General features: G+C 45.3%; 1 protein-coding gene across 2 annotated transcripts in view; it reads right to left on the reverse strand.

Annotated features, from left to right (window-relative positions):
• The window catches only part of FOCAD (focadhesin), a 458,830-nt gene that overhangs the window by 304,032 nt on the left and 127,272 nt on the right, over nucleotides 1-27,526 (reverse strand). Inside the window, exons 12-15 of one of the 2 annotated variants that reach the window (XM_069765975.1) lie at nucleotides 2,961-3,065; nucleotides 2,753-2,854; nucleotides 1,220-1,350; nucleotides 219-345 (exon numbers count right to left, since the gene is read on the reverse strand). In XM_069765975.1, the coding sequence (XP_069622076.1) occupies nucleotides 219-345; nucleotides 1,220-1,350; nucleotides 2,753-2,854; nucleotides 2,961-3,065 (465 nt within the window). The remainder of the gene's footprint in view (nucleotides 1-218; nucleotides 346-1,219; nucleotides 1,351-2,752; nucleotides 2,855-2,960; nucleotides 3,066-27,526) is intronic. The other variant, XM_069765982.1, reaches the window with a different exon arrangement.

Genomic DNA, 27,526 nt, shown 5'->3' on the forward strand with positions numbered 1-27,526 from the left:
AGAACACTTTTGCAGTATATAATAACGCCTCTTCACCAATAAAATAATGTTAAAGGCTGAAAAAAATATTAAAAAAATACAAACACAAAAGTAAATGGCATAAAACACACCCAATCTTTAAGCATTCGCACTTTTTGCTCCTTCCATACAGAAATGATATTATAAAAGATGAATGAAAAGTTTAAATTGAAAGTTTGAGGTCAGTGTAATCATCTCACCTCCGCCTGACATAAAGCATGAAGACCCTGTAATACCAAGGCTGCGGGAGTAGCCTGGTCCGGTTTGGTATATTCATCCAACACTTGAGTAATAGCAGCCAGCATGTCTGCCCCATGCTGATATGGTCTAAGATAAAAGCGTAATACACAAAAAGGTTTAGAAGAAGGGAAGCATATGTACATCATAGTGTATGTTCAGCTTAGATCGATCTACAGAAACATGGAGAACTGCAAATAGGCTTAAGGTACCGTCACACTCAACAACTTTGCAAAGAGAACGACAACAATCCGTGACGTTGCAGCGTCCTGGATAGCGATCTCGTTGTGTTTGACACGCAGCAGCGATCTGGATCCCGCTGTGCCATCAGTGGTCGGAGCTAAAAGTCCAGAACTTTATTTCGTCGCCAGGTCGGCGTGTATCGTCATGTTTGACATCAAAAGCAACGAAGCCCGCAACGAGCATAGGGCCCCTAAATGTGTGTCGGATCGGTACACTTCGGCTGTTTGACATGGAGGTAACAACCAGCGAGAACGAGAAGTGAGTCGCCGTTACGTCACTGGATCGCTCCTGCATCGTTCTGGAGTTGTTGTGTTTGACGTCTCTACAGCGACCTAAACAGCGACGCTCCAGCGATCTAGTTTAGGTCGGCTCGTTGTCTATATCGCTGCTGCGTCGCTGAGTGTAACGGTACCTTTAGATCGGTCATAAAGCAACCTGAATCTGCTGATAAACTGCAGGGAACCGGTCGGTGCTCAGTTTACCTATACTAGGATCTGACTGCTCCCACTCAAAGAAATAAGTCCGATAACAGCCATATATTAGAGAATTAGGAGCAAATTCAAGCCATCTGTTGGATGTCTGAACACAGGCTGCTTGCTGCTCTATATGGGCAAAAGCAAACTTAATCTTATATACATAGGATAATTAATATTTGCACTAATAATAAAAGGATGAATGAATAGCTCAGCCCAAAGAGTATCTGAAGATAAAAGAGAGTTACCTTTGCTTGCAGATGTCTCTGATAGTTGCCGCTTTCGCAACACTTTTTTCCCACCGGGTCTCCTTCCCTATAGACAGACTTTGGGAATCTGCCTTGGCAATCAGTTTCTGGAGTTCTGGATAAACTCTATCCTGCAACACAGAACAGTAACGAGTAAGGTTCCTGAAGAGAGGCCTGAAAAGTAGCATGACAAAGTCTGTGCTGGTTAGTTAATGACCATTTCTAATTGGCATGTCATGAATTATCAAGATTAAGATCTTTTAGTACTAGGAACTCTGTATGTGATAAAAAGTTCGAAATCCCATTAAAGGCGATTTGCAGGATTTCAACATTCATAGCCCATCATAAGAATACGCCAACAATATTTCACTGATGGGGTGTGGAATCCTGAAAATGATAAAATTCTGGATATCTGCAATCAACACTATGTGCCCAAAACAATTTGTAAATGTGTTGAAAACAAGGTATTATCCCCATCCCAACATAAGTTGTGTACATCCTATATCTGGTGTGGGTGCTTTGGGCAACCTCCTGTAGCAGCAGCTAGATTGGATCGATGAGCCTTGCCATGTCATCATCGCAAGGTCCCTTAGGAATCTCCTGAAGGCTCAGGTTGCTGACATCTTTTCACCCATGGGAAACCCAGCCTATGGCTGGGCTGCGAAGGAGAATGCAATTTTCACTCTATACTGAGGATACAATTGCAGATTCAAGTCCCCTATGGGGACTAAACAAATAGAGTACAACAAGTAATATCTATCACAGTCTAAATATCATTAACTTCTATTGCAAACACCGTAGAGAACAAAAATTGAAACCCCAGAATTGCAGTTATTCGATAACTGGACCTCTTTAAAAAAAAAAACAATAAAAATTACTTCAACCTCATATCTACCATAAAATGGTATAATTAAAATAGTTAGTGAACCAGGCAAAAACAAGCCCTCACACAACTCCATCAATGGAAAATTAGATACGATTACGGTTCTCAGAAATTGTGACACAAATGAATTTTTTTTTTATCTTTTATGAATTTTCATTTTTTTAACCACTTAAATGAAGAAGAAAAAAACAAACTATACAAGTTTGGCATCTCCATAAACATACTGACCCGGAAAATCACGCCGCCAGCTCATTTTGTCACTGTATAAATAAAGACCGTAAAAAGAAAACCCAAAAACAAGGTCACAATTTTTTATTTTTTTTACATTTTGCCTCACTTTGATTTTTTTCCAGTTTTTCAGTAAAAAAAAAAAAAAAAAAAAAAAAAAAAAAAAGAATAGTGTCATTCAGAACTACAACTTGTCCCATAAAAAAAAACAAGCCCTCATGTGGCTAATGTTGTCAGGAAAAAAAATGACTCTTGGGAAGGGTGGTTAAAAAAAGAGTAAAAGAAATTAGCAGCAAGCCATGGTTGATGTACTCCAATTATGCCCCCTCCCCAATTCTCAGATTTAACAAATTGCAATTGAATTCATAGTATAAAGAACATCTCGCTCTGCTTTGCTGGTAAAATTCAGAATACATCTCTACCTGTTTTTCCCATAAGGATGTCATCAAACGCAGAGTGATGGGCTGAAGCTGTGATGTACTGCCAATCATCTGCAAAGCGCGCAAGATCTGGGGCACACACACCTTTGATTTAAGAAAAGGGGAGGATTATCAGTAACAGTCACAGCTTAACCCTTACTTACAATTATGCCTTCTTCAAAAGTGAAGCAAACAGGAAGGAAAGAGTCACCTTATGTGTACCCATCGCAGGCAGTGTATACAGAATTTCCAGGGACAGCGCAGGATCCTGGGTACGGCCAAGCCTGAACATCACAACTGGGACCAAGTAAGGGACCTAAAATACAAACTTTGGTTGCTAGCGTATAGATGTCCAAGTTATATTACATGAAGGTATTTTCAGTTCAATTGATTTACAAATATAATATATTATATATATCTCTCTATAATATAACGGTGGGAGCGTCACTCTGTCCGAAGCCTTTATAGACTGCGCAAGCGCGACGCACCACGCCTGCGCAGTCTGGACCAGAGTGACGCAGCCGAACTTATCCCCCCCGCCAATATACCGGCCATGGGGGCTCCACACACCCGTGTATCCCCCATAATATAGCGGCCATGGGGGCTCCATGCTCTGCAGCTCCGGTCAGGGTAGATGTAGAGCCCAGCGGAGCTCCAGGACCTCCGATGATGTCACCAGCATGTGACCAGTGACAAGTGGGTGGAGTCAGCCCTCGCTGTGCTGGCTGCAGGGGTGCTGTATCCATTATAGCCAGCGCCGCACTCAGGCAGTAAGTACAGCCACACTCCTGCAGTACAGCCACACTCACATAGTACAGCCACACTCAGCCACACTCACACGGCACAGCCACACTCACACGGCACAGCCCCACTCGGGCAGTAGAGCCGGAAAAAGATGGGAGCAACATATGGTAGAATGGAAACAGGAACAGGCAGAATGGGTGCAGCACATTACAACAGAATGGGGGCACAGGATGGGAGCAGCACATGACAGAATGGTTGTGCAGGATGGGAGCACCATATGACAAAATGGGGGCGCAGGATGGGAACAGCACATGACAGAATGGTTGTGCACGATGGGAGCACCACATGGCAGGATGGGGGCAGGATGGGAGCAGCACATGACAAGACGGGGGCGCAGGATGGGAGCACATGACAGGATGGGGACGCAGGATGGAGCAGCACATGACAGGATGGAGACGCAGGGTGGAGCAGCACATGACAGGATTGGGGTGCAGGATGGAGCAGCACATGACAGGATGGGGATGCAGGATGGAGCATCACATGACAGGATGGGGACGCAAGATGGAGCAGCACATGACAGGATGGGGAGCAAGATGGGAGCAGCACATACCAGGATGGAGACCATATACCAATATAAATGCTCGCCACCCGGGCGTAGAACGGGTTCAATGGCTAGTATTATATATTTTATTTGTTTTATTTTTTGTTTACAGTTTATTATTGTGGCATTATTACACAAATTATCCAACAGCATTTAACATACATACGCCAATAAAATCCCTAAGAAAAAACTTAAGTTCTTGGTTGACCTTAAAGGGGTTTTCCACTTTCAAGAAAATGGTCCACAAATGCTTTGAAATACCTGAAACAATAAATAGAGCAGGAACTCTCCTTCCCCCGGTTCAGTGCCAACCGATGCTATGGTCTTAGGAGTTTTGGTTGATACCGCTGTAGCTAATCTCGGATTTCAGCGGCTCATGCCCTCGACATCCTCCCAGACAGTAAGTGTACAGATGATGTGCCGTTACCAATGCAGCCAAAACACCAAGAGCCAACCAGCAGCAGGAAACATATGCTAGACCTCAGTGAGGGTGAGTATCTGCTCTGTTTGTTGTTTTAGGAATAAGGTTGACCCCAACTTTCCCAGTTTACTAAGTTATTTTATATTGTTAATATACTCCATCACTTAGGCCAAGTTCACATTGCGTTCATTGACTACGTTAAACGGACTACGTTACACCGCGGCATAACACAATGGGCGTGCGCTAGCGATGTGCCGTCATTTGAGTGATGGACCCGAGACGCTGGCTTCAGCGTTTCTGGGTCCGTCACTGCTAGCGCAGATGGAGCTAGCAGATGCTCCATCTGCGCTAGCGTGATGTAGCGTAGGCACGTGCGCTAGCAGCAGCCCGTTAGCGTATGTGCTGAACGGGCTGCTGCTAACGCAATGTGAACCTAGCCTTACTGATCAGTAGGAGTCCGACTGCTCGGAGAAGTTGCAATGATTGTTGAAGCTGCTGCTCTTTTATGTTTTTTCTTCTTGCACAGCAATAATACTGGACACCCGCTGTGCAATGACCTACATATATTCATCACTTGCAGAGATCTGATCCCAGTAATCATAATACAACAGTACAATACAACATTTTTAGATGAAAGTAGGAAGGTTTGCTAAGAATGGCTTAAATCATGTTTGGAGATGGGTCCTAAAGAATGGGCCATACATGATTTTGCCCCTACATAAAACCCATTGAAAGGGAGAACATTAAAAAGTTATCTACAGTAGGTCCTCTCTCTAAGAGTGCCACTTTAGCCACGATGGATGTCGAATCCCTAAATTGTAACATCCCACATGAAGATGGACTATCCACCTGTCAAATGTTTCTTGAAGTTAATGAGATTCCTGCTGACTGAGTGTGTATTAAGACTCACCATATTTATACTCACCCACAACTTTTTCTCTTTCGGCGAGGAGCTACATCTACAACACACCGGAACTGCTATGGGCCGCAAAATGGCACCCCAGTATGCCAACCTTTTCATGGCTAAACTGGAAAATTACATTTTAGCATCCTGCTCCATCAAACCTTTGGCCTATTTCTCTTACATCGATGACATCTTAATAATATGGACTAAGTCGAAACAAAAACTTCTAAAATTCCATGACAAATTCAAAACATTTCATCCAACTTGACATTGTACCACTCAAAAACAGAAATCAATTTCCTGGATACCACCATAAAAGATCAAAATGGTTCAATCCAGCAATTGGTGAATCAGAAGCCAATTTACTGTCACACATACCTCAGATGGGACAGGTTCCACCCAAAACACATTAAAAAGTCCATGGTCTACAGCCAGACCCTTAGATATAATCATATCTGTCTCAGCCCTATGGATAGGGATGAACACTTAACACCTTAAAAAGACATTTGTAACCCCTTAGTGAAAGAACCAATTTGCTGCTGAATGACCAGGCCAATTTTTACAATTATGACCACTGTCAGTTCATGTGGTTATATGTTATGACCTGGTGGTCAGGACAATAATGGACCTGGTGGTTAAGAGCACACGGAATGACCTGGTAGTTACTGATAATAAAGGACGAGCTCTGGGACGTGGGAACTCTGCTGACCGCAATCCCTAATCCTATCACAAACACTAGAAATAGCCGTGGATTGCTCCTAACGCTCCCTATGCAACTCGGCACAGCCTAAGAAACTAGCTAGCCCTGAAGATAGAAAAATAAAGCCTACCTTGCCTCAGAGAAATTCCCCAAAGGAAAAGGCAGCCCCCCACATATAATGACTGTGAGTAAAGATGAAAATACAAACACAGAGATGAAATAGATTTAGCAAAGTGAGGCCCGACTTACTGAACAGACCGAGGATAGGAAAATAGGTATTAAGCTTACCGTTAATTATGTTTCCAGGAGTCCATCCTGACAGCACCCTGGAGGACGTCCTCCTCCCCTTGCTGGGACAGGAAACACACGAGTTTAAAAGGTCAAGTCCCACCCACAGTCCTCAGCGTTGTAACAAGAACCGCCTCAAGGAAATGCAGAAAAAATCTTTGTTTAATGGTAGCAAACATATTACATTATAACCAGGAACATATTACATCATATGCTAGGAATAGGTTACAGACATGCTAGAATACCATGCATCGTATAATAATACAGGGAGGGAACTACCCGTGCTGTCAGGATGGACTCCTGGAAACATAATTAACGGTAAGCTTAATACCTATTTTCCAGGACATCATCCTGACAGCACCCTGGAGAGTACCAAAGCACCTCCTCAGGGTGGGATAACCGCTTGGAGAACCTTTCTCCCAAATGCAGTATGCTGACCAGACAAAACATCAAGTTTATAGTGTTTGCAAAAGGTATTGGCACTAGCCCATGTCGCGGCCTTACAAATCTGTTCTAGAGAGGCACCTGCCCCCTCTGCCCAAGAAGTAGCTATCCCTCTAGTCGAATGTACATGGAGACCCTCCGGAGGAGATAGCCCTTCAGATTGGTAGGCCTCAGAGATCACGGACGTGATCCACCGAGCAATAGAGGCCTTAGAGGCCTTTTTACCCCTATTCTTGCCCCCATACAAAATGAATAAGTTTGGGTCGATGCGCCAAGTGTTGGTGGCTGCCAGGTAGTCAAGAACTGCCTGCCTGACATCCAGAGAATGAAGGACCTTTTCTTTAGCATTAGCAGGGTTATTGCAGAAAGATGGTAACACGATCTCTTGATTTCTATTTTTAGTTGTTCCTACTTTTGGAATAAAAGAGGGGTCGAGTTTAAGAATTATACAATCCTCTCTAATTTGAAGGTATGGGTCCCTAGTACACAGGGCCTGAATTTCCCCCACTCTTTTAGCCGTAGTCACTGCCACAAGAAAAGCTGTTTTACGTGTAAGAATGGAAATGGGCATATTATCCACTGACGCATAGAGGTCTTTGCAGAGAAATCTGAGGACCAAGTTAAGGTCCCAAGAAGGAGACATATGTCTGATAGTGGGGCGCAACCTCTGGGTAGCTCTGATGAATCTAACTATCCATGGGTGTGACGCTAGGGGATAGTCGAGGAAAGAACTAAGTGCCGAGATCTGCACCTTCAATGTGCTTGGTTTAAGACCTTTGTCAAACCCCGACTGCAAGAAATCTAAAATTCTGGGTAAGTCGGGAGTGCCTGCCGTAACCTCAGACCTGCCACCCTCCAGACAGAACCGTCTCCAAATTTTCAAGTAAATTGCTGACGTAACAGGCTTCCTACTAGACTTCATAGTAGATATTACTTGGCTTGATAGACCCTTAGCCTTCAAGATGGACCCTTCAGGATCCATGCCGAGAGATGGAGCTTCGCTGGGTTTGGGTGGAATACCGGACCCTGGTGGATTATATCCGCTCTGAGAGGGAGCTCTACTGGATTCTCGATTGCTAGCTCTAGTAGAAGGGAAAACCAACTCCTTCTTGGCCAGTATGGAACGATCAATATGACGAGAGCTCGATCCTCTTTGATCTTTCTGAGAACAGCCGGAACCAACGCCAGAGGGGGAAATGCATACGAGAGAGGTTCCGTCCAATCCTGGCTCAGAGCATCTATCCCTTCCGGAAGATCCCGCGGGTTCAGAGAGAAGAATTTTGAGACCTTTGAATTTCTCCTGCTTGCGAATAGGTCTATACAGGGGGTTCCCCAGCGAAGACATAAGTCCTGGAAGACGTCCTGGTTGAGTTCCCACTCTGTTGCAGACACCTCCCTTCTGCTGAGATAGTCCGCTATAACATTCTGGGAGCCTTCCAGGTGAACCGCTGAAATAGAAAGGACCGATCTTTCTGCCCAATGAAATATCTTCTCTGTCAGTTCCTGAAGCGCATGGTGTTTCGCACCTCCTTGATGTTTCAGGAAAGAGACTTGTCACATTGTCGGACATTATCCTGACATGACGATTCTCCAGGATGTGTCGGTTCCTTCTCAAAGCTTCCCAGACCGCGTATAGTTCCTTGAAGTTGGAGGAGCTGTGGATGACGTTTTCCGGCCATCTCCCCTGAAGGATCTTGTCTTCTAGGTGAGCTCCCCAGCCCCAAGCGCTGGCATCTGTAGTAACTACTACGTATGGATCTGCGGACCATAACACTCCTTTTCTTAATTTCTCTGGCTTTGTCCACCAGAGGAGAGACCTTCTTACACGATGTGATAGTTCTAAAGTACTGTCCAGAGAAGACAGACTCCTGTCCCATCTGGAAAGAATCAATTTCTGTAGTGGTCTTGAATGGAACTGAGCCCATCTTACACACGGAATACAGGCCGTCATCAGGCCGAGGACTCGCATGGCCGTCCTTGTCGTCACCCTGTGCTCCAGCAGGAGCCAAACCTGAGACTGTACTGCAATCAGCTTGGACTCGGGTAAGAGGGATATTCTGTTCATTGAATCCAGACGTACTCCCAGAAACGTCTTCTTGCACTCTGGAGTCAAATCGGATTTCCGCCAATTTATGACCCAACCGAGTTCTTCCATCACTGAAATAGTTCGGTTCCTGTGGTCTGATAGAATTTCTGTCGTTCTTGCCACCAGGAGAAAGTCGTTGAGATAAGGGATTATTCTGATCCCTTGATTTCTTAGGAAAGCGACAATCTCCGACACCAGTTTTGTGAAGATACGAGGTGCTGAGGCAAGACCAAATGGAAGGCACTGAAACTGGAAGTGACAGGTCCCGGACGGCAGAACTACCGCAAACCTCAGAAGCCTCTGAGAAGAAGGGTGGACGGGAACCTGATAATAGGCACTCTTTAGATCTAGAGTGCACATCACAGCATTCTGATCTATTAGGAGTATTGTCGAATGGATGGATTCCATACGAAACCTCTTGTACCTGACCCAGGCATTTAGAGGTTTCAGATTTATTATAGTGCGAGATTCGCCGGACGGTTTCATTATGGAAAAAAGGGAGGAGTAATGACCCAAGCCTATTTCCGGAGATGGTACCGGAACTATGACCTCTGAGGAGAGCATTTCCATCAGGTCTGTCAACATGGGAGAGTCTCGCGGTACTACCGTAGGACTGATGAATCTGTCTGGTGGGGGGGGGGGGGGAGTAGAGCTCTATACTGTAGCCTTCTGAGATGGTCCGAAGGACCCACTGATTTTGAGTGATCCGAGCCCAATTGTGCGAAAATTGGCGGAGCCGACCCCCTATGGAGACTGGCGTCATTGCGATTTAGATTTTGAGGAAGGGCTGAAGAAGAAACCTCTGCTTCTATTGCCCTGGCTACGGGAGCCCCTATAAGACCCTCTATTGGATCTGCCTCCTCTAAACTCAGACTGCCTTCTGAAGGGGAATCCTCTCCGAAAGGACTGGGGCTTCTTAGATTTCTCCTCTGGAAACCCTTTCTTTTTGTCGGAGGCTGATTCCAAAATGGTATCCAGGGAGGGTCCAAAAACCCTTTCACCTGAGAAGGGAATTGAACAAAGTTTAGATTTGGAAGCATTATCCCCTGACCAGGACCTTAGCCAGACCGCCCTCCTAGCCGCGTTAGATAAGGAACTGCATCTGGCCGAAAACCTGACTGACTCAGCAGTCATATCAGACAGATAGGCCGTGGCAGATTTCATTATAGGAAGGGAATTTATGATTTCAGATCTCGGGGTCTTATTGGATAGGTGCTCTGTCATGATCCCAATGGCAGGGGATCACAAAAGGACTAGCACAAAAACAAAACAAGCTCTAGGGTGATGGAACCTGAGCTGACCGCGATCCTGAACCTAAACACACAACTAGCAGTAGCCGGGGAATGTGCCTACGATGATTCCTAGACGTCTCGCGCCAGCCGAAGGATTAACTTCCCCTATAAGAAGAAACACAGACCTCACTTGCCTCCAGAGAAACACCCCACAGAAATAGCAGCCCCCCACATGTAATAACGGTGAAATGAGAGGAAAGCACATACGTAGTTATGAAAATAGAATCAGCAAAAATGAGGCCCGCTAAAGCTAGATAGCAGAGGATACAAAAGTGAACTGCGCGGTCAGCGAAAAACCCTTCAAAAAACCATCCTGAAATTACTTGAACTCATGTGCCAACTCATGGAACATGAGGAGTAATTTCAGCCCACTAGAGCTACCAGCAGCAAGGAATCACATATCTGCAAGCTGGACTAAGACAAAAAGTAAGCAAAACGTGGAACAGGAAAATCAAAACTTAGCTTGTCCTGAAGATAACAGACGCAGGGAGCAGAGGTAAAAAGACACGCTGATTACATTGATAGCCGGCGAGGAAATGACAAAAAAGCCAGGTTAAATAGGAAACACCCATAACCTGATGGAACAGGTGGACACCAGAGACCGCAGAGAACACAAGTCACCCAGTACCATCAGTAACCACCAGAGGGAGCCCAAAAACAGAACTCACAACAGTGCTCCTCCAATTGACCCATCCATAGATACATAGACCGAGCCACCGAAGTAGCCGCTATATTTGTTTTTATTAGAGCCGCAGAAGATTCCCAGGCTCTTTTTAACAATATGTCAGCCTTCCTATCCATAGGATCACGTAGGTTTGATGAGTCCTCAAAAGGTATGGCCGTTTTCTTGGCCACCTTTGCTACAGGAACGTCAATTTTGGGAACTTCGTCCCATAGTTTTATGTCATCAGGCTCATAAGGCAGACGAGCTTTAAAGTCCTTGGATAACACCAGCCGGCGTTCTGCCTCTTTCCACTCTTCCAGAATCATGGCCTTAATGTGCTCGCTAACTGGAAATACTGTCTGCTGACGTGACATAAGTCCACCAAACATCAAATCCTGCCTGGTTTGTGGTTTAGAAGTTTCCTCTATTTGCATAGTGCATCGCACCGCCTGCACCAGATCATTTGTGTCTTCTGCCTGGAAGAGGTATTTTCTTTGGTAATCCTGGCTTCCTGACGGAAGCTCCCCCTCTTCCTCTGAGACGAAGTCCTCTGAGTTAGACTTGTCCTCAGAAGTAACCTCCTGTTCTCTTAAGTCCTGTTCCCGTCTGGCCCGCTTACGGGTGGGGATAGGACTGGATTTCTGCACCATGGTAGACAAAGAAGCTTGTACTTCTTCGCGTATAAGGGATCTCATCTCAGCCAGCAGTGTGGGTTGTTCGTCCCTTACGACCTTAGCTGTGCAGTCCCCGCATAAAGATTTCCCATGGGAGTCCGGAAGCTTCATATTACAAAGGGGACATCTAGCAGATTTCCCAGATGCCTTGCCGGCTTTCTTAATCTGAACAGGAGGACCCGCGGGGTTTCCCTTATCCTTAAATGACATAAGAAGGGATAAGCACTGGGGTGAGCCTGCTTCTACATATAGATAGGGGAACTTGCGCCATGCGCACTTACCCCCTCCTCGGTTGGAGTGCTTGTGTCCATGATGAGGGTAGCAGGTCCCCGCAGCTCTCAGCGCCAGATCAGGAGCGCTTCTGCCGCTGTACGATTCACTGCACGCTTTCCCCCGCACATACAGCGTTACCGGAAGTAGCGGTAACGAAATGCCGACGGACCGGAAGTGACGCGTTCTGACGACTTCCTGCCGGGAGACGCCGTTCTGGATACCACGCTGCCCAGGATGGCCGCGCACCGCGTGGATGGCGTCCGCAGCCGAGAGCCTCCCACCGGGAGGAGCGGCTGCCACCAGGAGCCTCGTCCACTCCTGGTCTTTGGAGCAGAGGGACCCCCCACCGGAGGGTTTCTGCCCTGAGCCTCTTGACAGGGGGAAGGGTATTGGCAAGCCGCACGATCCCCCTGAGCTCCGGTAAGTCCTGCGCAGCTTCTCACTCGTGCGTCCCTTCCTTGCAGGGACAGGAAAAACACCGAGGACTGTGGGTGGGACTTGACCTTTTAAACTCGTGTGTTTCCTGTCCCAGCAAGGGGAGGAGGACGTCCTCCAGGGTGCTGTCAGGATGACGTCCTGGAAAGTTAGCTTTGCGGTCAGCACAAAAACCTACAAAAAGACCACGCAGAGGGCGCAAAAAGACCCTCCGCACCGACTCACGGTGCGGAGGTGCTCCCTCTGCGTCCCAGAGCTTCCAGCAAGCAAGACAACAACAAAATAGCAAGCTGGACAGAAAAATAGCAAACCAGAGAAAAACAGGCAGGCACTTAGCTTCTACTGGGAAGACAGGTCACAAGAACGATCCAGGAGTGAACAAGACCAATACTGGAACATTGACAGGTGGCATGGAGCAAAGATCTAAGTGGAGTTAAATAGAGCAGCCAGCCAACGAATTAACCTCGTCACCTGTGGAAGGAAACTCAGAAACACCCACAGCCACCAGAGGAATTCCATGGATAGAACCAGCCGAAGTACCATTCATGACCACAGGAGGGAGCCCGACAACAGAATTCACAACAGTTATAACTCTGGAACGCTTTAACAGATTCCACGGAATCTGAGACGGTTTTCTCATGAGTCATGACATATTGTACTTCATGTTAGAGGTAAAATTTCTTTGATATGACTTGTGTTTACTTATGAAAAAAACGGAAATATGGCAAAAATTTTGAAAATTTAGCAATTTTCAAACTTTGAATTTTTATGCCCTTAACCCTTTAAGCCCCGAGGGTGGTTTGCACGTTAATGACCGGGCCAATTTTTACAATTCTGACCACTGTCCCTTTATGAGGTTATAACTCTGGAACGCTTCAACGGATCTTGGTGATTCTGACACTGTTTTCTCGTGACATATTGTACTTCATTTTAGTGGTAACATTTATTCGATATAACTTCTCTTTATTTGTGAAAAAAATGGAAATTTGGCGAAAATTTAGAAAATTTCGCAATTTTCCAACTTTAAACTTTTATGCCCTTAAATCACAGAGATATGTCACGCAAAATACTTAATAAGTAACATTTCCCACATGTCTACTTTACATCACCACAATTTTGGAACCAAAATTTTTTTTTGTTAGGGAGTTATAAGGGTTAAAAGTTGACCAGCAATTTCTCATTTTTACAACACCATTTTTTTTTAGGGACCACATCTCATTTGAAGTCATTTTGAGGGGTCTATATGATAGAAAATACCCAAGTGTGACACCATTCTAAAAACTGCGCCCCTCAAGGTGCTCAAAACCACATTCAAGAAGTTTATTAACCCTTCAGGGGTTTCACAGGAATTTTTGGAATGTTTAAATAAAAATTAATATTTAACTTTTTTTCACACAAAATTTATTTCAGCTCCAATTTGTTTTATTTTACCAAGGGTAACAGGATACAATGGATGCCAAACGTTGTTGTACAATCTGTACTGACTACGCTGATACCCCATATGTGGGGGTAAACCACTGTTTGGGCGCATGGCAGAGCTCGGAAGGAAAGGAGCGCCATTTGACTTTTCAATGCAAAATTGACAGGAATTGAGATGGGACGCCATGTTGCGTTTGGAGAGCCCCTGATGTGCCTAAACATTGAAACCCCCCACAAGTGACACTATTTTGGAAAGTAGACACCCTAAGGAACTTATCTAGATGTGTGGTGACCACTTTGACCCACCAATTGCTTCACAGAAGTTTATAATGCAGAGCCGTAAAAATGAAAAATCATATTTTTTCACAAAAATGATTTTTTCGCCCCCAATTTTTTATTTTCCCAAGGGTAAGAGAAGAAATTAGACCACAAAAGTTGTTGTGCAATTTGTCCTGAGTGCGACGATACCCCATATGTGGGGGTAAACCACTGTTTGGGCGCATGGCAGAGCTCGGAAGGAAAGGAGCGCCATTTGACTTTTCAATGCAAAATTGACTGGAATTGAGATGGGACGCCATGTTGCGTTTGGAGAGCCCCTGATGTGCCTAAACATTGGAACCCCTCACAAGTGACACCATTTTGAAAAGTAGACCCCTTAAGGAACTTATCTAGATGTGTGGTGAGCACTTTGACCCAACAAGTGCTTCACAGAAGTTTATAATGCAGAGCCGTAAAAATAAAAAATCATATTTTTTCACAAAAATGATCTTTTCGCCCCCAATTTTTTATTTTCCCAAGGGTAAGAGAAGAAATTAGACCACAAAAGTTGTTGTGCAATTTGTCCTGAGTGCGACGATACCCCATATGTGGGGGTAAACCACTTTTTGGGCGCATAGCAGAGCTCGGAAGGGAAGGAGCGCCATTTGACTTTTCAATGCAAAATTGACTGGAATTAAGATGGGACGCCATGTTGGTTTGGAGAGCCCCTGATGTGCCTAAACATTAAAACCCCCCACAAGTGACACCATTTTGGAAACTAGACCCCCTAAGGAACTTATCTAGATGTGTTTTGAGAGCTTTGAAGCCCCAAGTGTTTCACTACAGTTTATAACGCAGAGCCGTTAAAATAAAAAAAAAATTTTTGCGCAAAAATTATTTTTTAGCCCCCAGTTTTGTATTTTCACAAGAGTAACAGAATAAATTGGACCCCAAAAGTTGTTGTTCAATTTGTCCTGAGTACGCTGATACCCAATATGTGGGGGGGAACCACTGTTTGGGCGCATGGCAGAGCTCGGAAGGGAAGGAGCACCATTTGGAATGCAGACTTAGATGGATTGGTCTAAGGAGTCACATTGCATTTGCAGAGCCCCTGATGTACCCAAACAGTACAAACCCCCCACAAGTGACCCCATATTAGAAACTAGACCTCCCAAGGAACTTATCTAGATGTGTTGTGAGAACTTTGAACCCCTAAGTGTTTCACTACAGTTTATAACGCAGAGCTGTGAAAACAAAAATTCTTTTTTTTTTTCACGAAAATGATTTTTTAGCCCCCCAAATTTTTATTTTCCCAAGGGTAACAAGAGAACTTGGACCCAAAAAGTTGTTGTCCAATTTGTCTCGAGTACGATGATACCCCATATGTTGGGGTAAACCCCTGTTTGGGCGCACGGGAGAGCTCGGAAGTGAAGGAGCACTGTTTTACTTTTTCAATGCAAAATTGGCTGGAATTGAGATCGGACGCCATGTCGCGTTTGCCCCTGATGTGCCTAAACAGTGGAAACCCCCCAATTATAAATGAAACCCTAATCCAAACGCACCCCTAACCCTAATCCCAACTGTAACCCTAACCACACACCTAACCCTGACACACCCCTAATTCTAATCCCAACCCTAATCCCAACCGTAAATGTAATCCAAACCCTAACCCTAGCCCTAACCCTAATGGGAAAATGGAAATAAATACATTTTTTTTAATTTTATTATTTTTCCCTAAGGCTAGGTTCACATTGCGTTAGGAAAATCCGTTTATCGCTAGTGGATTGCGCTAACGCAATGTCTTTTTAGGTGTCGTGTTTAGTGGTCGCGTTAACGTCCCCGCTCTGGAAGATCGGGGATCGGACCTCGGGCGTGCCGCGGACGCTGCAAGCAGCGTCCGAGGCGCGCCACAAAAGAACGGCACCTTGCTAGCGCGAGCCGAAAATGGCACGCTCTAGCGATGCGCTACACCCGAAAATCACATTGCTGTCAATGGGTGTGCTAACGGACCCGTTGCACGGCGTTAATTGTGACATTTTCGCCGTGCAACGCTGTCCGTTAGCGTTAACCCATTAACGCAATGTGAACCTAGCCTAACTAAGGGGGTGATGAAGGGGGGTTTGATTTACTTTTATAGCGTTTTTTATATCGGATTTTTATGATTGGCAGCCGTCACACACTAAAAGACGCTTTTTATAGCAAAAAAGTTTTTGCGTCTCCACATTTTGAGACCTATAATTTTTCCATATTTTGGTCCACAGAGTCATGCGAGGTCTTGTTTTTTGCGGGACGAGTTGACGTTTTTATCGGTAACATTTTCGGACACGTGACAGTTTTTGATCGCTTTTTATTCTGATTTTTTGTGAGGCAGAATGACCAAAAACCAGCTATTCATGAATTTCTTTTGGGGGAGGCGTTTATACCGTTCCGCGTTTGGTAAAATTGATGAAGCAGTTTTCTTCTTCGGGTCAGTATGATTACAGCGATACCTCATTTATATCATTTTTTTTATGTTTTGGCGCTTTTATACGATAAAAGCTATTTTATAGAAAAAATTATTATTTTGGCATCGCTTTATTCTGAGGACTATAACTTTTTTATTTTTTTGGTTATGATGCTATATCGCGGCTCGTTTTTTTGCGGGACAAGATGACGTTTTCAGAGGTACCATGGTTATTTATATCCGTCTTTTTGATCGCGTGTTATTCCACTTTTTGTTCAGCGTTATAATAAAGCGTTGTTTTTTGGCTTTTTTTTTTTTTCTCTTACGGTGTTCACTGAAGGGGTTAACTAGTGGGCCAGTTTTATAGGTTGGGTCGTTACGGGCGCGGCGATACTAAATATGTGTACTTTTATTGTTTTTTTTTAGATAAAGAAATGTATTTATGGGAATAATATTTTTTTTTTTCTTCTTTATTTAGGATTTTTTTTTTTTTTTTTTTTACACGTGTGGAAATTTTTTTTTTTTACTTTTTCACTTTGTCCCGGGGGGGACATCACAGATCACCGATCTGACAGTGTGCACAGCCGGGCAGGATTAGAGCTGCAGCTGCAGCCTGATCCTGACCTGGAAGTGCTCTCTGCAGGACACGGATGCAGCCCCGCGGCCATTTTGGATCCGGGGACTGCAGGGAGAAGACGCTCGGTACACGGTGAGTACATCACCGTGTACCGATCGTCTCAGGGAAGCCCGCAGGGAGCGCCCTCCCTGCGCGATGCTTCCCTGCACCGCCGGCACAACGCGATCATCTTTGATCGCGGTGTGCCGGGGGTTAATGTGCCGGGAGCGGTCCGTGACCGCTCCTTGCACATAGTGCCGGATGTCAGCTGCGATAGGCAGCTGACACCCGGCCGCGATCGGCCGCGCTCCCCCCGTGAGCGCGGCCGATCGCATATGACGTACTATCCCGTCACTGGGAATTAAATCCCAGGTCACCTGGACGAGATAGTACGTCATATGGGATTAAGGGGTTAAATCAGAGAAATATATCACAAAAAATAGTTAATAAATAACATTTCCCACATGTCTAGTTTACATCAGAACAATTTTGGAAACAATATTTTTTTTGTTAGGAAGTTAAGGGTTACAATTTGCCCCGTAATTTCTCATTTATACAACAAAATTTTACCAAACCATTTTTTTTAGGAACCACCTCACATTTAAAGTCCCTTTAAGGGGTGTACATGACAGAAAATACCCACAAGTGACACCATTCTAAAATCTGCACCCCTAAATGTGCTCAAAACCACATTCAGTAAGTTTATTAAATCTTTACATGCTTCACAGGAACTGAAGCAAAAAATGAACATTGATTGAACTTTTTTTCACAAACATTTTACTTCAGAGCCAATTTTTTTTATTTTCACAAGTGTCAAAAGAGAAAATAACCATAAAAGTTGTTGTGCAATTTCTCCTGAATACGCCAATACCCCATATGTTGGAGTAAACTACTGTTTGGGTGCATGGCAGAGCTCGGAAAAGAAGGAGCACCGTTTCACTTTTTCAACGCAGAATTGACAGGAATTAAGATTGGATGCCATGTCGCGCTTGGAGAACTCCTGATGTGCCCAAACAGTGAGACCCCCCACAAGTGACATCATTTTGGAAACTAAACCCCCTTATCTAAATGTGTGGTGAGCACTTTGACTTACAAGTACTTCACATAAGTTTATAACTTTTGCCCCCAAATGTTTATTTTCCCAAGGGTAGCAGGAGAAATTAGACCCCAAAAGTTGTTCAATTTGTCCTAAGTATGCTTGTTGTTCAATTTGTCCTAAGTATGCTGATACCCCATATGTGGAGGTAAACCACTGTTTGGGTGCATGGCAGGGCTCATGAGGTAGGGAGCACTGTTTGACTTCTTGAACGCAAAATTGTCTGGAATCAATGGTGGCGTCATGCCTCATTTGGAGACCCCCTGATGTACCCAAACAGTGGAAACCCCCCCAATTCTAACTCCAACCCTAACCTCAACAAACCCTAACAATAACGCAGCGCAGCCCAGATCAGCCCAACCCAGACCAGCCCAACCCAGACCAGCTCAACCCAGACCAGCCCAACCCAGACCAGGCCCAACTATAAATAAATATATATTTTTTATTTTATTATTTTTCCATAACTAAAGGGGGGTTTTATTTTCTTTTTTCTTTTTTTTTTTGATCACTGTGATAGGGTCTATCACAGTGATGAAAATGGACCAATAGAAAAAACGTATTGTTGACGGGTACCAGCAGGCAGATCTCGGCACGCGCACTGTGCATGCACCTACTATTTTCTCCCGGAAGAAGACGCCGGCGGCTCAGGGGTCTTCATGGAAGAGATGCCTGGACACCAGAGGTACCGGTGGGGTGATCGGAGGACCAGGTGGGACCCTATTTCTCTCTCCTCAGATGTACGATCACATCAGAGGAGAGTGAAAAGAAATGGAATTTTTTCTTTTTTTTTCTTTACAGTCGCCATTACACCGTTAACCCCTTTCTGACCTCGGACGGGATAGTATGTCTGCGGTCAGATCCTCTGCCTTGATGTGGGCTCCGGCAGTGAGCCTACATCAAAGCCGCGACATGTCAGTTGTTTTGAACAGCTGACATGTGCCCGCAATAGCGACGGGTGGAGTCGGTATCCACCGGCCGCTATTATCTAGTTAAATGCCGCTGTCAAACACTGACAGCGGCATTTAACTACCGCTTCCGGCCGGGCGGTCGGAAATGCGCGCATCGCTGACGCCATCACATGATCGGGGGTCAGTGATGGGTCAGGATAGTAACCATAGAGGTCCTTGAGAACTCTATGGTTGCTGATGCCAGCTTGCTGTGAGCGCCACCCTGTGGTCGGTGCTCATAGCAAGCCTGTAATTCAGCTACATAGCAGCAATCTGATGATCGCTGCTATGTAGCTGAGCCAATCCAGTTGTGCCAGATCCTAGCCTCCCATGGAGGCTATTGAAGCATGGCAAAAGTTTTTTAAAAATGTTTAAAAAAAATATGAAATAAAAAAAAATATATAAAAGTTTAAATCACCCCCTTTTCGCCCCATTCAAAATAAAACAATAAAAATAAAATCAAATATACACATATTTGGTATCGCCGCATTCAGAATCGCCCGATCAATTAAAAAAAAGGATTAACCTGATTGCTAAACAGCGTATCGAGAAAAAAAAATAAGAAACGCCAAAATTACATTTTTTTTCGTCGCCGCGACTTTGCATTAACCCCTTCATGACCCAGCCTATTTTGACCTTAAAGACCTTGCCGTTTTTTGCAATTCTGACCAGTGTCCCTTTATGAGGTAATAACTCAGGAACGCTTCAACGGATCCTAACGGTTCTGAGATTGTTTTTTCGTGACATATTGGGCTTCATGTTAGTGGTAAATTTAGGTCAATAAATTCTGCGTTTATTTGTGATAAAAACGGAAATTTGGCGAAAATTTTGAAAATTTCGCAATTTTCACATTTTGAATTTTTATTCTGTTAAACCAGAGAGATATGTGACACAAAATAGTTAATAAATAACATTTCCCACATGTTTACTTTACATCAGCACAATTTTGGAAACAAAATTTTTTTTTGCTAGGAAGATATAAGGGTTAAAATTTGACCAGCGATTTCTCATTTTTACAACAAAATTTACAAAACCATTTTTTTTTAGGGACCACCTCACATTTGAAGTCAGTTTGAGGGGTCTATATGGCTGAAAATACCCAAAAGTGACACCATTCTAAAAACTGCACCCCTCAAGGTACTCAAAACCACATTCAAGAAGTTTATTAACCCTTCAGGTGCTTCACAGCAGCAGAAGCAACATGGAAGGAAAAAATTTACATTTAACTTTTTAGTCACAAAAATTATCTTTTAGCAACAATTTTTTTATTTTCCCAATGGTAAAAGGAGAAACTGAACCACGAAAGTTGTTGTCCAATTTGTCCTGAGTACGCTGATACCTCATATGTGGGGGTAAACCAATGTTTGGGTGCACGGCAGGGCTTGGAAGGGAAGGAGCGCCATTTGACTTTTTGAATGAAAAATTGGCTCCACTATTTAGCGGACACCATGTCACGTTTCGAGAGCCCCCGTGTGCCTAAAAATTGGAGCTCCCCCACAAGTGACCCCATTTTGGAAACTAGACGCCCCAAGGAACTTATCTAGATGCATAGTGAGCACTTTGAACCCCCAGGTGCTTCACAAATTGATCCGTAAAAATGAAAAAGTACTTTTTTTTTTTTCACAAAAAAATTCTTTTAGCCTCAATTTTTTCATTTTCACATGGGCAACAGGATAAAATGGATCCTAAAATTTGTTGGGCAATTTCTCCTGAGTACACCAATACCTCACATGTGGGGGTAAACCACTGTTTGGGCACATGGTAAGGCTCGGAAAGGAAGGAGCGCCATTTGACTTTTTGAATGAAAAATTATCTCCATCGTTAGCGGACACCATGTCGCGTTTGGAGAGCCCCTGTGTGCCTAAACATTAGCGCTCCCCCACAAGTGACCCCATTTTGGAAACTAGACCCCCCAAGGAACTTATCTAGATGCCTAGTGAGCACTTTAAACCCCCAGGTGCTTCACAGAAGTTTATAACGCAGAGCCATGAAAATAAAAAATATTTTTTTTTTCCTCAAAAATGATTTTTTAGCCTGGAATTTCCTATTTTGCCAAGGGTAATAGGAGAAATTGGACCACAAATGTTGTTGTCAAGTTTGTCCTGAGTACGCTGATACCCCATATGTGGGGGTAAACCACTGTTTGGGCGCACGGCAGGACTCGGAAGGGAAGGCACGCCATCTGGCTTTTTAAATGGAATTTTAGCTCCAATCATTAGCGGACACCATGTCACGTTTGGAGAGCCCCTGTGTGCCTAAACATTGGAGATCCCCCAGAAATGACCCCATTTTGGAAACTAGACCCCCAAAGGAACTAATCTAGATGTGTGGTGAGGACTTTGAACCCCCAAGTGCTTCACAGAAGTTTATAACGCAGAGCCATGAAAATTAAAAAAAAAAATTATTTTCTCAAAAACGATCTTTTAGCCTGCAATTTTTTATTTTCCCAAGGGTAACAGGAGAAATTTGACCCCAAAAGTTGTTGTCCAGTTTCTCCTGAGTACGCTGATACCCCATATGTGGGGGTAAACCACTGTTTGGGCACATGCCGGGGCTCGGAAGTGAAGTAGTGACGTTTTGAAATGCAGACTTTGATGGAATGGTCTGCGGGCGTCACGTTACGTTTGCAGAGCCCCTGGTGTGCCTAAACAGTAGAAACCCCCCACAAGTGACCCCATTTTAGAAACTAGACCCCGAAAGGAACTTATCTAGATATGTGGTGAGCACTTTGATCCCCCAAGTGCTTCACAGACGTTTACAACGCAGAGCCGTGAAAATAAAAAATCATTTTTCTTTCCTCAAAAATGATGTTTTAGCAAGCATTTTTTTATTTTCACAAGGGTAACAGGAGAAATTGGACCCCAGTAATTGTTGCGCAGTTTGTCCAGAGTACACCGATACCCCATATGTGGGGGTAAACCACTGTTTGGGCACATGTCAGGGCTCGGAAGTGAGGGAGCACCATTAGACTTTTTGAATGCAAGTTTGGCTGGAATCAATGGTGGCGCCATGTTGCGTTTGGAGACCCCTGATGTGCCTAAACAGTGGTAACCCCTCAATTCTACCTCCAACACTAACCCCAACACACCCCTAACTCTAATCCCAACCCTAACCACAACCCTAATTCCAACCCTAACCCTAAGGCTATGTGCCCACGTTGCGGATTCGTGTGAGATTTTTCAACATCATTTTTGAAAAATCCGCGGGTAAAAGGCACTGCGTTTTACCTGCGGATTTTCCGTGGATTTCCAGTGTTTTTTGTGCGGATTTCACCTGTGGACTCCTATTGAGGAACAGGTGTAAAACGCTGCAGAATCCGCAAAAAGAATTGACATGCTGCGGAAAATACAACGCAGCGTTTCCGCACGGTATTTTCCGCACCATGGGCACAGCGGATTTGGTTTTCCATAAGTTTACTTGGTACTGTAAACCTGATGGAACACTGCTGCGAATCCGCAGCGGCCAATCCGCTGCGGATCCGCAGCCAAATCCGCACCGTGTGCACATAGCCTAATTCTAAAGGTATGTGCACACGCTGCGGAAAACGCTGCGGATCCGCAGCAGTTTCCCATGAGTTTACAGTTCAATGTAAACCTATGGGAAACAAAAATCGCTGTACACATGCTGCGGAAAAACTGCACGGAAACGCAGCGGTTTACATTCCGCAGCATGTCACTTGTTTCTGCGGATTCCGCAGCGGTTTTACAACTGCTCCAATAGAAAATTGCAGTTGTAAAACCGCAGTGAAATGCGCAGGAAAAACGCGGTAAATCCGCCATAAATCCGCAGCGGTTTAGCACTGCGGATATATCAAATCCACTGCGGAAAAATCCGCAGAGGACCAGAATACGTGTGCACATACCGAAACCCTAACCCTAGCTCTAACCCTATCCCTACCCCTAACCCTATTCTAACATTAGTGGGGGAAAAAAAATTCTTTATTTTTTTTATTGTCCCTACCTATGGGGGTGACAAAGGATGGGGGTGTCATCTATTATTTTTTTTATTTTGATCACTGAGATATAATCTATCTCAGTGATCAAAATGCACTTTGGAACGAATCTGCCAGCCGGCAGATTCGGCGGGCGCACTGCGCATGCGCCCGCCATTTTTGAAGATGGCGGCGCCCAGGGAGAAGACGGACGGACCCCGGCAGGATCGGTAAGTATGATGGGGTGGGGGGGGGAGCACGGGGGGGGGGGGGATCGGAGCATGGGGGGGTGGATCGGAGCACGGGAGGGGTGGAACGGAGCACGGGGGAGGTGGAACGGAGCACGGGGGGTGGAACGGAGCACGGAAGGGTGGAACGGAGCACGGGGGGGTGGATCGGAGTGCAGGGGGGGTGATTGGAGCACGGGGGGGAGCGGACAAGAGCACGGGGGGAGCGGAGCACAGGGCGGAGGGGAGCCGGAGCAGTGTACCGGACAGATCGGAGGGCTGGGGGGGCGATCGGTGGGGTGGGGTGGGGGCACATTAGTGTTTCCAGCCATGGCCGATGATATTGCAGCATCGACCATGGCTGGATTGTAATATTTCACCAGTTATAATAGGTGAAATATTACAAATCGCTCTGATTGGCTGTTGAAAGTGAAACTGCCAATCAGAGCGATCGTAGCCACGGGGGGGTGAAGCCACCCCCCCTGGGCTAAACTACCACTCCCCCTGTCCCTGCAGATCGGGTGAAATGGGAGTTAGCCCTTTCACCCGATCTGCAGGGACGCGATCTTTCCATGACGCCACATAGGCGTCATGGGTCGGATTGGCACCGACTTTCATGACGCCTACGTGGCGTCATAGGTCGGGAAGGGGTTAAAATGCAATAAATGGCAATCAAAAGAACGTATCTGCACCAAAATGGTATCACTAAAAACGCCAGCTCAGCACGCAAAAAATAAGCACTCACCCGACCCCAGATCAGGAAAAATGGAGACGCTACACGTATCAGAAAATGGCGCAATTTTTTTTTTTTTTTTTTATCTAAGTTTGGAATTTTTTTTTTACCACTTAGATAAAAAATAACCTAGACATTTTTGGTGTCTATTAATTCGTAATGACCTGGAGAATCATAATGGCAGGTCAGTTTTAGCATTTAGTGAACCTAGCAAAAAATCCGAACAAAAAACACGCATGGGATTGCACTTTTTTGCAATTTCACTGCACTTGGAATTTTTTTTCCCATTTTCTAGTACACGTCATGGTAAAACCAATGGTGTTGTTCAAAAGTACAACTCGACCTGCAAAAAATAAGCCTTCAAATGGCCATATACAGTAAATTAAATGGTCAGCACAGCCTAAAGGTGGAGGTGCATGAAAATAGGTGCCCAGACCTTAAGACGTAGTATAGAGAGATATTCAGCACACTCCAAAGAAGTCTGATGCAAGGAGGGGTGTTTAATACATACAGTATTCACAGTCACAAACGTTTCAGTCAAACAAAAGACCTACATCAGTGTGTTCTAATGTTTACAAGGCGTTAGATTGTACACCCGTACTAATGTAGAATTTTGCATCAACTTATGAAGTATGGTAAGGACAATAGCTTCCAAATGGAGGGCTGACACTAGCTGGTTGAGCAAAGGAGGTAGATCAGGCTCATTCATAGAGGGCTAACATAGCCGGTCATTACTATTCAGGATCCAGGGGTGAGGGACGCGGCATCTGTGAATACTGTACGTATTAAACACCCCTCCTTGCATCAGACTTCTTTGGAGTGTGCTGAATATCTCTCTATACTACTCAAATGGCCATATTGACAAAAAAAATAAAAAAGTTATGGCTCTGAGAAGGAGGGGAATGAAAAACAAAAACGGAAAAACGGAAAATCCCAAGGTCATGAAGGGGTTAATAACGATGATTGCAACACAGGGGTCGGTAAAAACCGACCCCAGTCATGTTCTCTGGGGTCTCAGCTACCCCCCAGTAGCCGAGATACCGGAAAAATTCCGACTCTGGGGGGCACTATACACTTAAACCTCAGCGCCGTTAAAATAGGGATTTTTGTGTTACTCACCGTAAAATCCTTTTCTCACACAGGACAGTGGGTGTATGCTTCTGCCGCCAGGAGGCTGACACTAAGTAAACTTGAAAAAAAGTTAGCTCCTCCTCCATCGTATACACCCTGACACTGGCTACCAGAGACTCCAGTTTGGTGCAAAAAGCAGTAGGAGAACAAAACACAAAAAATAATATAACCGCATAAATACAGAAAACTTATGTCTAGAAAAGATCCTACTGACTAATGTAATCAGATATAACCAAAGCAGCCATAAGGCTACCAGGGAGGGAGCTGTGTCCTCCAATGAGCGTCTCGGAGAAAAGGATTTTACGGTGAGTAACACAAAAATCCCTATTTCTCCTTCGCCTCATTGGGGGACACAGGACAGTGGGATGTCCTAAAGCAGTCCCTGGGTGGGAAAAATAACTCACCAGTAAAAGACATCCAGATGATGGTTGTCTATAAATGCGCCACTGCCGCTTGAAAAATCTTTCTACCCAGACTTGCATCTGCAGAGGTCTGGGAGTGGACATTATAATGTTTGACAAACGTATGCAGGCTAGACCAGGTCGCAGCCTTGCAAACCTGTTTTGCTGAGGCCTGGTGCCAAACGGCCCAGGAAGCCCCCACCGCTCTAGTTGAATGAGCCTTGATTCCGGCCGGAACCGTCATGCCCATGGTGCAATAAGCCTCCTGAATGGTCGCCCTTATCCACCTGGCCAGGGTAGATTTTGAAGCAGCGCATCCCTTCCTGCGACCCTGCGGAAGGACAAACAGAGCATCTGTCTGGCGAAAAGGAGCCATTCGGGAAACGTACCTCCTCAGAGCCCTTACCAGATCCAACGTATGGAGAGCTTTTTCTACACGGTGCGTAGGTGCCGGACAAAAAGAGGGCAGAACAATATCTTCATTGATGTGGAATGATGAAACAACCTTCGCCAAAAAGGACGGTGCTGGTCTGAGAACTACCTTGTCCTGATGAAACTGCAGAAAAGGGGAATGACAAGAAAGGGCTGCCAGCTCCGATACCCGTCTTATGGATGTTATGGCCACTAAAAATACGACTTTCCAAGAAAGAAACATCAAAGAAATATCTTGAAGAGGCTCAAAAGGAGCGTTCTGTAAAGCCCTTAAGACCAGATTAAGGTCCCAAGCTTCCAAAGGAGTCCTATAAGGAGGGACCTTATGAGCGACTCCCTGGAAAAAAGTCCTGACCTGACGATTGGTAGCAATCTTGCGCTGAAAAAGGACTGATAAAGCCGAAATCTGCCTTTTAAGAGTACTTGGAGCAAGCCCAGAATCCAGACCTGCTTGAAGGAAGGCTAGAATGTTTGGAATGGAAAAACGCAGAGGAGGCAGCCCGCGCTCTCTACACCAGGAAAGAAACACCTTCCAAGTGTGATAATAAATCTTGGCCGAGACGGGCTTACGTGCACTGATCATGGTATCCGCCACTTCTTGAGAAAACCCTGCCTGGGTTAAAACCCAAAATTCAACGGCCAGGCCGTCAAACGTAGGACCTCTGAGTTCTGGTGGTAGATCGGCCCTTGAGATAGAAGATCCGGCCGATCGGGGAGCCGCCAAGGAACCCCGGTGAGAAGTTGTACCAGGTCTGCATACCAGGTCCGTCGTGGCCAATCCGGAGCGATCAGGATGGCCGGCACTCTCTCTGATTTGATTTTCTTGATTACCCTCGGGAGCAGTGCCAGAGGAGGGAACAGATAAGAGACACGAAACTGGTTCCAAGACAATACCAGCGCATCCACGGCGATAGCCCGGGGGTCTCGGTACCGAGAGACAAAACTGGGCATCTTGGCATTCATCTTGGACGCCATTAGATCCACGTCCGGAGTCCCCCAAAGATGGCATATCTGCAAAAATACCTCGGGATGGAGAGACCACTCCCCGAAGGCCAGACCCTGACGGCTTAGGAAATCTGCCGCCCAGTTTTCTTCGCCCGGAATGTGGATCGCTGAGATTACAGAGTGATTCCTCTCCGCCCAGAGTAGAATTTGTTTTACCTCCTGCATGGCTGCCTTGCTGCGGGTGCCCCCCTGGTGATTTATGTAGGCTACCGCTGTGGCGTTGTCCGATTGAATTCGGACAGGGCGACCTGCCAGAAGATGGTGGAAATGTAACAAGGCTAGTTGAACTGCTCGAATCTCTAAGATATTGATGGGGAGATTTGATTCCTGAGGAGACCAGCGTCCCTGAGCTGTGTGATGAAAAAACACCGCTCCCCAACCCAGGAGACTGGCATCTGTGGAAACCACTAGCCAATTGGTTGGGGGGGAACGGCTTCCCCCTGAATAGAGATGAGCTGTTTAGCCACCAAGAGAGGGCCAGCCTGGCCTGGAGAGACAACCGAAATCTGCGGTTGAGGGAGAGAGGATTTCTGTTCCACACTGATAGGATTGCTTGTTGGAGGGGTCGAAGATGAAGCTGCGCAAACGGAACCGCCTCTATAGTCGCAACCA

Source organism: Ranitomeya imitator, chromosome 1 (assembly GCF_032444005.1).
Source record: "Ranitomeya imitator isolate aRanImi1 chromosome 1, aRanImi1.pri, whole genome shotgun sequence".
In the NCBI taxonomy this organism is placed as follows: domain Eukaryota; kingdom Metazoa; phylum Chordata; class Amphibia; order Anura; family Dendrobatidae; genus Ranitomeya; species Ranitomeya imitator.